The 14159-nt window shown below is 37.6% G+C and overlaps 2 protein-coding genes across 13 annotated transcripts; one reads left to right on the top strand and one right to left on the bottom strand.

Annotated features, from left to right (window-relative positions):
• The first annotated feature begins 6 nt into the window (after window positions 1-6).
• Window positions 7-13710, top strand: METTL5 (methyltransferase like 5). Of its 12 annotated transcripts, none has more exons than XR_004842277.1 (8): window positions 7-318; window positions 1056-1170; window positions 1608-1789; window positions 2139-2221; window positions 2527-2578; window positions 3232-3281; window positions 10151-10478; window positions 12229-13710. XR_004842277.1 is itself a non-coding variant. In XM_035896213.1 (7 exons), exons 1-7 carry the CDS (start codon window positions 210-212, stop codon window positions 10271-10273), a joined length of 714 nt encoding a protein of 237 aa, XP_035752106.1. In that variant the 5' UTR covers window positions 7-209; the 3' UTR covers window positions 10274-11680. The 12 variants fall into 12 exon arrangements, 9 of the variants coding, with proteins under 9 accessions (XP_035752106.1, XP_035752108.1, XP_035752109.1 ...); XR_004842276.1 differs by lacking the exon at window positions 12229-13710 and adding an exon at window positions 10944-11677; XR_004842278.1 differs by lacking the exons at window positions 10151-10478; window positions 12229-13710 and adding exons at window positions 9912-10094; window positions 10944-11676.
• On the bottom strand, window positions 4379-9837 carry SSB (small RNA binding exonuclease protection factor La). Its single transcript, XM_035896212.1, has 11 exons — window positions 9763-9837; window positions 8206-8309; window positions 7861-8035; window positions 7597-7704; window positions 7403-7503; window positions 7088-7159; window positions 6961-7003; window positions 6066-6206; window positions 5484-5667; window positions 5192-5323; window positions 4379-4481 (listed from the first exon to the last, which is right to left on the bottom strand). The coding sequence occupies exons 1-11, from the start codon at window positions 9826-9828 to the stop codon at window positions 4384-4386; spliced, it is 1224 nt and encodes a 407-aa protein (XP_035752105.1). The 5' UTR covers window positions 9829-9837; the 3' UTR covers window positions 4379-4383.
• Window positions 13711-14159: the final 449 nt, after the last annotated feature.

The following is a 14159-nucleotide window of genomic DNA, read 5'->3' as shown; positions in this document are numbered from 1 at the left end:
GGGAACGGCCTGGCGTTAGCCGCCGCCGCGCTTCTCCCCCAGCATCGGCGCGCCTTCAGCTGGATCCCTGAAAGCAGCCGCATGAAAACACCCGGGAGATGCCGAGGAGTACAGTGGGATTGGAAGTATAAAATAATGCAAGATAATACATAGTTTATTTATATTATTGTAACTGATTACATTTTATTTCCTTTAGTTAAACTATAAACATGAAGAAATTAAAGCTTAAAGAACTGGAAAGCTGTCTTCAGCAAGTCGATACTTTTGAAAGTCCAAAACTACTCCTTGAACAGTATCCAACAAGGCCTCATATCGCAGGTTAGAGGTTACCTACAGCACTGTTGTCTCTTTTACAAGTTCTTCATCAGCACTTTAAAATAAAAAAAACTCTGTGTTTCTACGGCATTATCTCCTTTGAAGCTTTTACACTAAAAGTAGTCAAGAAATTGTATCCAGCCAGGAATGTAATTCATTATTTTTTAATTATCTGTTAACTTCTTTTCATTGTAAGTGTAATGATAATGTACAGTCCAAAACTCAAGCACATTGATTTAAAAGATAATGTCATGATAGAAATGTCTTGAGCTGTAAATGAGAAAGCTGGAATGGACTTACTTCATGACACACAAAAAAACCCCAGTAAAAGTGTATATAAAGACACTCACCCATACCTTAATTATGACTTTTTCAATATTTTACATCCTTCTATTATTTTTCCTCAAATTTCGAGGCATACTCTTTCCACAAACACTACTCACAGCTCTACATGTAATCTCTCCACCAAAGATCTAGAGTTCTAGAACTAATCAAAATGTTTGACTTGTTTTCATGTATTAATAAAAGAGAGACTTACAAGCAGTGAGAACATCAGCTTAATTTTGCATGACAGAAAATCAGAGTTTTCTGAAGGCAGAAGTAGCTTTCTTGATTACTTCTTGATTACTTAGATGCGTATTTGGTATTACTGACCTGTGTTTCTGAAGGCAGAAGTAGCTTTCTTGATTACTTAGATGCATATTTGGTATTATTGACCTGTGTTTTTTTTCCCCCCCCAGCATGTATGCTTTATACAATTCACAATACTTTTGATGATATTGAGAACAAAACAATTGCAGATTTAGGATGTGGTTGTGGCATGCTCAGCATTGGAAGTGCAATGTTAGGAGCAGGGTAAGTATTTAATACCAAGTTCTAGTTGTGTTTTTTTCTGGCATAGAAGAGTAGAAAATAAGATTAGAACATAGCAATGCTGAACTAAACTAATATTATGTATCTAATAAGGTGCATAATGAGGCTATTTAATATGTTTAGACAGTCAATAACCATTCAAATAGTCAAACAGTTGCATGAATTTGGAAGTCATAATGGTTGCTTTCCCCTGAAGCACTAAATGAACACATGAAACTTCCTTCACAATCTTTAAAAGGATAATTGAGAAAGGGCAAGAGAGCTACTCCCATTTTTAATCAGCACTGAATTTATAGTGTATGCTTGTTACATTTCCTAGATAAAACAAGTTGTGTACACAGATCCTTTTCAAAACTTTACAATTTAAACACCATTTCAGTTTGCAGGAGACTAATATGTGGCAATTTTTTTTTTAATAGATTATGTGTGGGGTTTGACATAGATGCGGATGCACTGGAAATATTTAATAGCAATATTGAAGACTTCGAGCTCATGAACATCAACATGGTTCAGTGTGATGTCTGTTCTTTATCTGACAGCATGTCAAAGACTTTTGACACAGTTATTATGAACCCTCCGTTTGGTACCAAGCATAATAAAGGTTGGTAATTCTGAAAGTCAGAAATCAACGAAACGACTCCCTTATTACACTTACTTGTTGTAATTACCTAGAGTTTTGTTCATTTGGAATCAGTTTCCTAAGTCAGGATTAACAACTTCATTATAGTAACTAACAGTTGCTGGGTTTGAAATAAACAATACTAGCTATTTCATATAATTTTTCTCTTTTCCCAAGAGCAATTGGGTAAGTTTTAGAAATACTTTCTGTACCTTCAGTGCCATTTCTCAAATAGCTCTTACTCCAGAAAAATTGAGGCATGAAACAGATCTTTAAATCCTCTAGTTTAAACCAGCATTTAACAATTCTAAAAATTTCATCATTCTTTTAGGAATGGATATGGTTTTTCTGAAAACTGCTTTACAAATGGCAAAAACAGCTGTATATTCCCTTCACAAAACTTCAACACGGCAGGTAAGTCCTTCATTTCAGTAGGGCGATCATTAACTATTTCATTAAACAATGAAATAGGTGGCATTTAATGATGTTGTCTTTAGCTTTGCTGATTTGTTCACACCTCTATGGGGTATGAAACTTGTTTTGGGTAATACTGCTGATCATGTCAAGTAACTGTGATCTCATATACATCAAGATAAGTATGTGGGCTAATGTTTTAGCTTGAAAAACAAAAGCACAGGAGACTTCTCAAGTACAGAGGTGTAGATGTCTGTAACAGTGTAGAAACAAGCTTTTAAATTTACCTGTATCTGATATTGTAGCACATTCAAAAAAAAGCAGATGAGTGGGAAGTGAAGATGGAAGTCATAGCAGGTAAGATTAATTTGTTGTTAACAAAAAACCCCCCACCATTTTGTTGGGGGCTAATATCTACGACTACTAGCCACTCTTAACAGCCTGAGGTGTGATTTAACACTGAAAATGACCGTATGTTTTGTTTTGTTTTTTAACATACCTTGCTACTTGGCTAGAATACAAGCATGCACTTAATAAAGCTATGAGAAATACATATTCTGTGCAGAATTGGAATTGGTTATTTTCCTGGACTAGATTTTGCCTTCAAGCAGAGGTTACCTACCGTCCTGCTTCAAAAGGAAATTGTTGCTGAAGAACAAAAGCAAAGTGCAGGTTAGTCGTGCCACGAAAAAGCATCCTGTTGTTACAGTCACCTAAGTATTTTTCTGAGTTGTGCAGGTATCTTCTGAATTCTTAAATGTCACCAGCTGGATGCTTTATACAGTCTTGAGACATGGGAATTTCACAGGTGCTTGAAACACAACTGCATTTCAGCTATCCACTTACTGTCTGGTATGGTCAGCTTAAATATTCAGTCATAATCTAGTCCAGAGGTCAAAACAGTTACCTAGTCAAGGGGCAACAGAAGTAGAAGAATGTGGGCATACAGTGTAAGTCAATTGACTAATAATCATTCTAGTGTAACAAAGTATTCTTTGTACTGTTCACAGAACTTAGATATGACCTACCAGCATCATACAAGTTCCATAAGAAGAAATCAGTAAGTATAAAACCGAACTGAGAAAATGCTCTGTTTTGTACAGGGCAGGTAAATTCTACTTAAAATTTAAGTTATGTTAATATGTACTGGATAAGGAATGCTCAACAGCACTTGAAAGAAGTTCACTGTGATGGCATCAAGTTCCATTGCTGTTACTACAGGGAAAAGAATCATTGTACTGCAAGTCAAAGCTATACACAAAGATTAAAGCCAACAGTGCGACTTGATGCGAGAAAGCTAATGGTAGCCTCCTTGATTCAACTTTTAATAGTTATTTGCTTGATCCTGTCCGGAACTCAGACTGAATTAAGTAAGGAAGGACAAAGTAAGGAGGATTTTACAGCTGTAGCATTACTTCAGTGTTCTATGCTCTGTACTGCAAATAGCTACAGCCAGTGAAATCAGTCACATAACCATCTTAAGAGGAAGCAGGAAGAAACTGTGCACTTCATCCCACAAGAGAAGATCTAGTCAGGATGTTAGAGTAGGGAAGCTTAAGCCCAAAAGCAAGTTCCTGGGTGCTGAATGCTGGCCTAGAAGACACATATCCCATTACCATAGGGGAAGTAAAGAGAATCCTGGAGTAGACCAAGATTTGAAGAGTTAGGTATGTTGAATAGCAAAGAACGAGAAGTTTTATTCAGCTGTACCTATTCTTTTGGTGACTTGAACTTAAATGATGGAAGTCTGTCCTTCAGCTTTGTTACTTCACAGCTTTATACTGCATTAACATCCAGGCTTCAGTAGTAAGCAGTTTTAAGTTCTGAATTTATTGGCAGCTGCTACTTAACATAACCGCAAGATTACAAAGTCCAGAACCTTTTACATTTGAATGAGATGCCAGAGAAGTTGAGAGGATCTGACAGTATAAACAAAACTATATAAAGTTTTCCTGGGTGGTATGTTAAGAGTAAGCATGCTTCTTAAAACAGCAACCAAAAAAAAGCTGTAACCCAATGTGAAGCTTTCCTCTTATTGTAGGTTGACATTGAAGTGGATTTCATTAGATTTTCTGCCAAGAAACTCCTGAACTGAGACATGTCTTTAAATCTATTGAAAATGGAACAATAAAAACAATGGGTTTTTTATTATTATTTTAGTATTACTGATCTCCATCTCCGTTTTCTGTTTTCAGTTGTTTTGGTGCAGGTTCTTCTTTTTCTGTTTCCTCTAGTGGTCTCTTCTTGGGACTTGCTGGTTCTGCAAGATTGAATATGTAGTCATTTATGGTAAAGGAACACATTTCAGTATTACCTGAAATCTTCCGGAAAACCACACCCTTCCTACCTTAGGAGTTCAAGGATGACTCCTAGCTTATTCACAGCCACTGCTATACTAAAGCATTTACTTATTACTGTGACTTAAAGCTTTTAGATGTTCTAAAATACCAACCTTGGATAGCTTCTTCCCTATATAACTTCACAGCAGGACGGCAAGTAATATGATGAAGGAATACAATCTAACAGGAGTAGGTTTCACTAGCTTTTTTTTTTAAGCAGGTGCTGTATCTAATGAACAGAAGCTTAGCTCTTCACCTTCTCCAAGCTAAATACCAATATGCAGAACTATTAGTTTTCTCATATCCTCAAGGAAAAAAAAAATCACCACTAAAGAGACTGGGTCTGTACAGTTGTGTAATGTTGCTGTCAACCATCATCCTTCAATGCAGAATGCTTTGAACAGCCCTGCAGTACAGCCTCAACTATCTAGTAATTATTTTAGTATGGGTTTTGGACAGTTCTGGAAGGAATCAAGCACAAGAACCTTGAAGTTACTTTACTGATACTGACAAGACAACAGATACTGCAATGTAGGGCCAAATCTGAAACACTTGTAAGAAACACGAGTACTTCTCCAGAAAGTAGCTCCATGTACTAAAGCAGCTGCATCCCCTGCACAGAATGACATACCTGTTTTAGTATCATCTTCACCACCTTCTTCTTCGTTGTCAAACTTTATTTTCTTGCCCTGAAACTGTACTTTTCCTTTGTGTGCACCTTGAGGTATCTTTCCCCCTCTTCCTTTTCCTTTAATTTTGCGTCCTGTGGGGATACATCAGGAACTTTATCATTTGTCTTTCAACAGGCAAGCTAAAAAGAATGCTTTACAGTTAGTATTCAGTATGTATTCATTATTTACAGTTACTTTCACACAATGCTACTTCTAGGACATTATAAATGCTTAAACTAATAAAAGGAGGACCTTTTGTTTTCTGTTTCAGCAACTCTTGCTGATCTTCCAATATTTTTTTCAGAGCTTCTTTCTCTGCATCTCCTTCTAGCAATTCCCACGTAACATCCTTGTTCCGAAGCTGTAAGTTTCCATTATGTGCTTCTTTGGCTTTTTCAAGAGCTTCTTTTGCAATATCCTTAAATAGGATAATTCCCTTAAAAAGAAGAGTGGCATTTGCATTTGAATCATACTATGAAAACATTCAGCTAGAATAATGAACAACATACCCTGTTAGGTACCACAGCAAGTTCATTACTTCATTTTCATCATTGTCATGATGTAAAATATGTCTAGACTGAAGCAAAACCCTCAGACTGTCCTAACAAACATTCTCAGTCTCAGTTTTGACCTGATCAACTCAGAAGGCTGGAATCTATCTGTTCTTTTGAAAGAATTTAAGGGAATTCTCTGAATATTTTTAATTCTCTAAATATTCTGCAATTCCACATGTCAAATAAACCATTTCTTATTTGATTACATAAGAGAGCAAGCATTTTTTCATTCAAACTTTTAATACAGACACCTTAACTCCTTATTGAAGATTCTACTGACCTCCTTCGCACCTCTGACAAAGTGTATCCATTTGATTTCTCCGTGATCAGAAAATACATCATGGAGATCTTCTCTGCATGTTTGATCATCTAGATCACCAGAAAATTTCAAAAGACATCCTGTCTTTTCTTCCAGAGATTTCTAAATGAAGTAAAAAAAATCCCACATTTTTGTTTAAGAGTCAAGCCTGAATATTCTTTTTTTTCCCCTCAAGACAATTACAACGTGATAGTGATAAATAAGCAATTGAAGTCACCCCCCTTAGCACCATCAGTAATCCAAGCATTTTTGCTACATAGCTTATTTATGCTGATGTCCAAGTCTTGCATGGTGTGTAGCCCCTGCTTTTTTTTAAAAAAAAAAACGAACAAAAAAAACCCAAAACACACCACCTTTTTTCACATTTTCTTTGCTTACTACAATACATTTACTTAGGGACTCTGTTCCCTTAAGAGAGTTACACTCTCTAAATTCCACAGAAGTTTTCTGAAGGCTGATACCTCAGTTTGAAAGTCTATATAATACCGATTAAATCCTTACTGGATCCTTTAAATACCACAGAATAACAATCCTCTCAGTGGTACATTGAGGATCACTTCTGAACAGGTAAGCATGCCTAATAATTTAAATTCAGGATATGATCCTTGAAACAAAATTAGTCTCTTGAAAATAAGATTAAGTATCATGACAAAACAAAGTCTTACTATAGGTCACTTGGAAAAGTTGAAGTGACTTTCTGGAAAGTGCTCTATATTACAGATTTTCAGGCTCTGACTATGCCATGTTAGCTTTAAAAATGCAGCTGCGGGAGCATGTTTGTTATGTGTGGATTGAAAATCCATACAAAAGCAAGCATTGCATAGTTTTCAGGTACAGAGATGTAAGAAACCCATACCATTTCAGCATCCGCTGCTTGTTTCTGTTTTTCTTCTTTTTCCCTGTAGGAAAGTTAAATCAGTTACGAGTTGGTTCAAGTGTGGTCAGGTGAGCAAAACTAGGCACTTCAACTGGTAATGACTTACAGTTTAGCTCTTGCTTTAGCTTCTACTTTGTTTTGTCTCCTTTCTTCATTCTTCTTTGTACAATACTCCTCCCTTTAATGGAATATAAGTTAAGTTAATACTACTTCAAGTTTTCCATTATAATTACTTTATAAGAAAGCAATAGCAAAGAAACAATTGATACTATCTTTCGGAGGTGAGACACTAGTCTCCAAAAGGGACAGCTGTCAATACCTGTACAACAGTGTAGAAACTTAACTTTTCAGGTCAAGCCAGGTTCTTGTCTAAATCCACCCCTGACCATTATTAGTTCATACATCAGTTAAGTGGACTTACTTGAAAAGTACTATCAGCTCTGTGTCTTTGTACTTCTGGTTTGGGATCTCTGTGAACTTCTTAGCAGATTCAACGCTATCAAAAACTGCAAATATTGAGCCCTGGTAAGAGATACTCAGTGTTAGAGTGATTTAGTAGAATGTTGTCCTGGGCAGATCCTTGCCCCAAGTCTAACTATTCATCACAAGAGCTACCTTAAATGTTCTCTGCAATGTTCTCCTCATCTGAATGTTTTCAACTGGACCTTTATCCTCAAGCCATTCTTTGATATCATCAAGAGTTGCATCTAGTGGAAAGCCTTTCTGCAAGACAGCAACAAGCTTTAATTATATGCAACAAACTGACACTTAAGTCAGAAATTATAATCTATCTAGTATGAGTTAATTCAAGTTTTACTTAGATGGTTTTCAGTCAAAGTCACACAGAACAGCACAGAGCAAAGGAAGATGTTTACTTACAACATATACAGATCTGTTTTTAATTGCAGCCTTATATTGGTCATTTAATTCAGGAAGGGGTTTGTTTGGAGATCTTCTGATTTTAGTTTTATCTTCATTTATTTCCATTAAACCAGTCTTGGATTTTCTTAGTGCTTCTACAATAACACTAAAATCTTTTGAAAGGCGACTTAACCTATTGATTAAGCAGACACAGGTTCTATTACAAAGACACAGGGCAAAGCTGAAGCCATATGTTAAAACAGCAATAGGGTTTGTACATGCAGACCAGGGAGATTTGGCCCCAAATAGAGGTAAGTAGCTCAAAGTTACCCTTCCATCCAGATTAGTTGTACTTTGTTTTACCTGTTGAATTTGATCATTACTTCTAAAGGCACCCAGCCATCATCTAGTTTGATCTGTTCTTTTAGGAACTTGTCTCTTGGTAGATTGTGATTGCCGAAATAGTACTGTAAAAAAGACAGGGAAGGGAGGCAGGAAGAGAGATTTGTCCTTGAATGTTTAGTCTTAAAAGCTCCTTTCATCTGACAAATCACTGCAGTGGATTGAGACATACCAAAATTCATTAATCTGAACAATTAGAAGATCTGAAATTATTGCTTCCTGCTTTAATGTGACACTTTTCTAGAAGTTAGCTGCAACACAAAAGCTGTAAAAAACCCCAGGGCTTCATCCAGTGGGACTAATGAGGCAAAGGCAGACTGCAGTTTTGTTTAGGAAGGGCGTGAAGCTTATTCTGTTAATATCATTATTCATCAACATGATCAAGCTCTGCAGAGTCAAAAGTCAAATTTGTCACCATCAGATTCAGGTTTTAGTTCTTACTTTAGGAACACATGAGCAAGAATATTGTATTTGCCACACCAAGAAATCATACACATAGACTAGAGGTTCTAGGTCTCATTCAAGAAAATACTGTAAGATAAAAAAATTGTTTTTATTTTAATTTACTGTGTTCTCATTTTGATCATGTCTAGCATGGGAAGACAATTCAGTACAAGACAGACAAGTTAAGCAGATTCTTTTGCTTACTAGCAGCCCTCTAACTAGGGTCAAATACTTGAAGCCATAGGGTAAACTGGAGTGTTTCCACCACTATCACTGTGCTTTAAAACGTCAGTGCAAGTTTTACAACAACACCTCTCCCTCTAGTATACCTCAAACACACATTACCACAAGTCTAGTAGCTTTGTTAACTATTTTTCCTCAATCTGTTGAGTGTGGTGTTTTTTCCCCCCATAAGTGATGACTACAGTTCCATATGCTAACAGGGATTCACACAGCTGTAATTTTGTCCTTCAGGAAATTGGTTTTGTTCTAGATGTCATTTTAAGTGATGTGCTCAGTTTTCCATTGTAGGGTAACCCTCCAAGCCTTACAGTAAGAAATAATACAAAGTAGGCACATAAGTTTAGTTGTAATTTGTAGCAATAAATTACAAAGCAGTAAATCATAATAGCAAGTTATGCAATGTGTCAATATTTTGACCAGCACAGATTGCTTAGGATGAATTTTTTCCCCCCAAAAATTAAGTCATATAGAACTAAAATGCATCTTCCTATTTGCATAGATAGAATAACCCCAGTGAAATTGTAATAAATTGTTTAATGATACATTCACTTGCTATGGCATCTAAAACACTAGCAAGTTAAATAACATTTTGTGGTTTTAAATAGATGTCTTACAGGCAACTCTGGACGAGTGTAACTTCCAACTTAGACTACAATTGTGAATTATCTTCAAGCATTAAATACCTGTCATAGACCTGTGGCAGACATTTTTTTAAAAAGCTGAAGATTCAAGTCTAACTCCCTATGATTTAGCTTCCCATTAGCCAAGTCCCTATCAATGAATGTCTCCAAAACATCTCAGTCCAGATCCCAAACTATAAATTGAACTTACCTCAATTTGCTGACAGATCTTGCTTTCCAAAATAGACATGTTTTCACCATCTCCATTTTCAGCCATTTTCACCAGCTGTGTTGAAAAGAATACAGAGCAATGACACTAAGTATTGAATACAGAATTTCTACAAGCTTACATTTGTATAGTGTTGCATTTCACTGCAGCCTCGTTTGAACAAAACAACAGACAAGCTCATTAGCCATACGTTTATGCTTGTGAGCCAACTTTAAACATGACTGCAGAACTCCAGGGGGAAACTATGAAACAACTGGAAAAAACCAACTGAATACTTTGGTTGTTAAGGCAGCATTTGGCATTCTACATTCAAAGTAAGTAAAAAAATGCTGGCATTTTACAGCTTTATTTGTTATTTACCTTTTTCTAGACACAGATCCTCAGTTGGTACCTAACAGCAACAAACCTGAGAGCCAACAACATTTATTCTTTAAGTCAAATCCAACCTCTCATCACTAGGCAAAACATCAATAACAGAAGTTGCCCTCTTTAATACTCCTAAATAGGTATAATTACAAACTTCTTCCTTTAGTTTCTGCCTCCTAATTAATCTTTGAAACTTCAAGGAACTTAATGGAGCAAGGAGTGAAAATATCTGCACTTAGTAATACATCCTAAAGATGTCTAGTTCTCTCTTTTACAAACTTGTCTTCACTGCAGTTCTGCCTGAATAATGAATCAAGCTGCTTTGATAAGAGGTAAAATACTTTAACTTGCAAGTAACTTCTTCCCTTAACTGGCATTAAGTATATAATCTCAGTACATCAGATACAGTCACTATATGCACTAAAAGGCTGGTAAGAAAACAGCTACTGGCCAGAAAGTTAATTTGGATCAGAAAATGTCTATCTAGTTGCTCTTAAGATAAGGATAGGGTGTGAAGAGTAATCCTTGAGAAAAAAATGCAGCTTTATAAAGCTGTCAGAAATCAGTTTGAATTCAGTTTTGAACTATGAAGCATAGATTTCTTCTTTCTCCCTTCGGGCGCTATCACACTTGTTAAATCCAGCTACAGGAGATGAAGCAGTTTCATGGCCCTTGGTTACCCCAGTTCACACATCAGTGATCATTAAGACTACTGGTGAAGATGGGTTTGCACTCATGTCTTGCAGGGTTTGTTGGGAGTTTTAAGCATATGCATTCTGCTCTTCTGCCACTCGCAGGACAGTAACATCTTTCAGAGCATCAAGATGACTGACAACATAGAAGCAAGAAAAACTCCCCTAAGACTCCATTGTCACAGGAAATTATGTTCTTCATCAGAACACCCACCTAGTAGCCCCATCTTATCTTAGTAGTTTAATTCACCGATCACTGTTTAGCCTACTGCAGCATTCCCGTTTCCTCTTCCTGATCTCGAGGCTATGTTGCATTCTTTGACTTGCTTGTAGTTCTTTTTATTCTAGGCACTTACAGCCTTAAAATTTGCACCCTGGTCCCCACTACTGGACTTCCACCTGTACCTAACACTGTAGCACTCTTTAAAGCACAGTTTCAGCGAGTGTTAGATGACAGCTATACTCAGTGTGATCCTTTTGCCTAAAATCCAAGTCACAGTACACGCAAGCCAACAAGCCAACAGTTGTGGTTACTTTAGGGATGTCTTGCCTTAGCCACACTGACTACAGGAGACTTAGTTCACCACCGCATTCAGGTGCTGGCCCTATTTAACACTCCCCTGCCATCTTGTCCCCAGCACCCGACTTGTCAGAAACCAGTGTTTGATTTTACATTACACCTAATTTGATGTAATTTAGTGGGAGTCTATGGGGCATTCTCAGCTTTTCCCACTGGATCAATTAAATGACCACACTCCTTGTGTGCTACTGTAACACCTGATCCATAAACATAAAGTTAGCCCACCAAAGAAAGGGAAGAACAGTTTCAGTAGGTAAATTTATCACTGACCTGATTTAGCTTGTAGAAAACACTAGCGATGGAGCTGTTAGGGCAGGGAGGACAAGGGAAGAAAAAAAACCAGAAACACCTTTCTGTGGCAGCAAGCAATTGTAGTCAGTTAGTTTTGACATTAAACTATATCCTCAGGGTCAAAAAAAAAAACCTGGATGGCAGCTATGTGAATCTTCATATTCTTGAACCTCAGCTTGGTGATTTAACTAGCATTGCAAAGCCTCTTCTCCAGGTGTGGCAGACTTTTTTTAAGCACTAGGCAACATATTTAAGTGAACCATTTTCTTATGGGTGCTTTTCACAGTACAGCTCAATGTTTAAGACGACACTAATTTACTAAGAGATGTGAAAAATTTTGCTCTCTTGCATATTCTGAGGAAAACAAATAATTTCTATTTGAGTAATGTACCCCATTTTAAGAAAAATGCATTAACAATATGTTCTGGAACTCTAGAACAGAGACAGTCTGCTGGTGCACACAAACACAGATTGAAGAAAAATGCATTAACAATATGTTCTGGAACTCTGGAACTCTAGAACAGAGACAATCTGCTGGTGCACACTGAAACACAGATTGCGCTGGGCAGAAGAATCTTCCCTCACCACCTTCCATTTGGTCAGCCAGTCACAAGCACACTGTTAAGAAAGCTGAGTGGAGACAGCCATTTTGTACTCTTCTGTAGCGTGAAATGCAGAGCAGCCTCCAAGTCGGCTGTATCTGCTTGCTCCTTCAGTGGTCTTTGCTGTTTTACCTGTCACTGAATAGTGCATGGATTTCTTGGAGCAAGTTTTCCCTTAATACAAATTGTTAAAATAAAACTTGGGAGTCTTTTGGCTGCATGCTGCCAAATCACCAGCAGTTCTACCCCAGTTAATAAGGTGAGGATTACACAGAGGCAGCACACCTGAGATAGTATCGTTACAAGAGAACCTGTTCGTAAAGCTGTTGACTTTGCTTTGGTTTTGTCATTTAAAGAGAACTGCCCCTCGATCTCTCCAGGGTAGCCTGGCTCTCCTAGCCTCACCAAAAACCACACCAGTCTGAAATAATGCAGGAGAGCCTTCTTTCTACTGCTGGATACCCAAGAAACCATTACAAAATGCCAAGATAACAGTGCTGTGAAGCATAATGGAAGAACATATGCTTTTGTCTTCACCTTGCTTTTGCCACCTAAATTCCTTCAGCCTTGTTAGATGCTTGAATACCCCATCTTTCTTGCACTTCCCCAGCTCTCCCAGTGCACCACTCTCCCACTCTGCCTCACACCAGACACCAGAATACCCAAAACCAGCAACTCTCCACATAATAAGGCTCAGTTCCACGGCTAAGAAGAAATGAAAAACAAAGTCTATTTCCTTAGCAGTATTTTCAAGGTAAAAATGAAACCGTACAAAAGTGTGAAACAACACAAGGCTGGGGACAAGTCCTTCAGATTAAGTCTCACACCTGGAAAAGTTGTTTGTTTTTTTTTTTTTTAAAAGCACCCCTTCAGCTGCAAGTAACAACAAACTGAAGGCAAGACTAAGAAAGACTCAAGCTTGCCATATGTGGAATTCAGTTCAGACACTGATCGAGCTCTAACCTATTTACAATAAAAGCAGAAGCAGCCTTCTAATTAAAGAGAAATTCTAGTCTTGCTGCACATGCTCACTTCTGACCCTTTAGCTCAGTCGTTTGGCACAAGCTAGTCTTCAGGATCTGACTTCCAGATCAATAGTTTTCAGTTGCTGTGCAGCAGTGAAGACTGACAAAAAGCTAGCTCCTCTGAAGAGCAACCACAGTCTGAACAGCATGCAAAATCCTATGTGAGATTTTACTGTAAGAGCTTTCTTAGTAGACCACACCACGTTGCTCCTTCTGTGTGCCAACACTTCGTATCAGTAATACTCAAAATGAAAACAAGTTAAAATAATGCAAGTAGACATGAGATTGGAATTACAAATGGAAAGTGATGGCCAAGCCCTTTAACTAGAATAATTTGATTCCACACTATATTAGCTAGATCATCCCAAAAGAACTTTCAAGTGGATTTTCATCTTACCAGTCATTTTGTGCACAGATTTAAGGTCTGGACAAAGATTAGTTGCAGGCTATCCACTTTTACCATCACTGTAATAGAGTGAAAGGCTTTATTCAAAAAAAAAGTTTACCCAATAAAGTTAACGTGTTCAGGAACTCATGTGTAAGAGGTCTGAGCCTTCTGACCAGACTCTTGTACCAAACCCAGCTTCTTCTTTAAGGTAAGGATTAACCGCCCCCACTCGCTATCACAGAAGGTATTCGCACAGTTGGTTTTTGAGTAGAATCCGTGCAATGCAAGAAGGAACTTCTTACAAGGAGCATTTAACTGATAGAAGCGTCAGCTCCTGAACGTCACGCCCGTGCCAAGACGTTTCTTCCAAGTCCCTTTTATGCTGCTATAGCGACAACAACGCACCCACCCCCTTCAGACGGCCTCGAGCCCCGC

The sequence above is a fragment of the Egretta garzetta genome, unplaced genomic scaffold (genome assembly GCF_000687185.1).
Source record: "Egretta garzetta isolate BGI_Z169 unplaced genomic scaffold, ASM68718v1 scaffold16, whole genome shotgun sequence".
In the NCBI taxonomy this organism is placed as follows: domain Eukaryota; kingdom Metazoa; phylum Chordata; class Aves; order Pelecaniformes; family Ardeidae; genus Egretta; species Egretta garzetta.
The sequence above is the reverse complement of the archived record's forward strand: the minus strand, read 5'-3'. Positions and strand labels throughout refer to the sequence as shown.

Bases quoted from the DNA above. Each gene is read 5' to 3' on its own strand.
- METTL5 (XM_035896213.1), top strand. From the start codon at position 210: ATGAAGAAATTAAAGCTTAAAGAACTGGAAAGCTGTCTTCAGCAAGTC. The intron at 1,171-1,607 runs GTAAGTATTTAA...TTTTTTTAATAG, and splicing joins AGTGCAATGTTAGGAGCAGG to ATTATGTGTGGGGTTTGACA. The intron at 1,790-2,138 runs GTTGGTAATTCT...TCATTCTTTTAG, and splicing joins TGGTACCAAGCATAATAAAG to GAATGGATATGGTTTTTCTG.
- SSB (XM_035896212.1), bottom strand. From the start codon at position 9,828: ATGGCTGAAAATGGAGATGGTGAAAACATGTCTATTTTGGAAAGCAAG. The intron at 8,310-9,762 runs GTAAGTTCAATT...TCTTTTTTACAG, and splicing joins AGATCTGTCAGCAAATTGAG to TACTATTTCGGCAATCACAA. The intron at 7,004-7,087 runs GTAAGTCATTAC...ACTTTCCTACAG, and splicing joins GCTAAAGCAAGAGCTAAACT to GGAAAAAGAAGAAAAACAGA.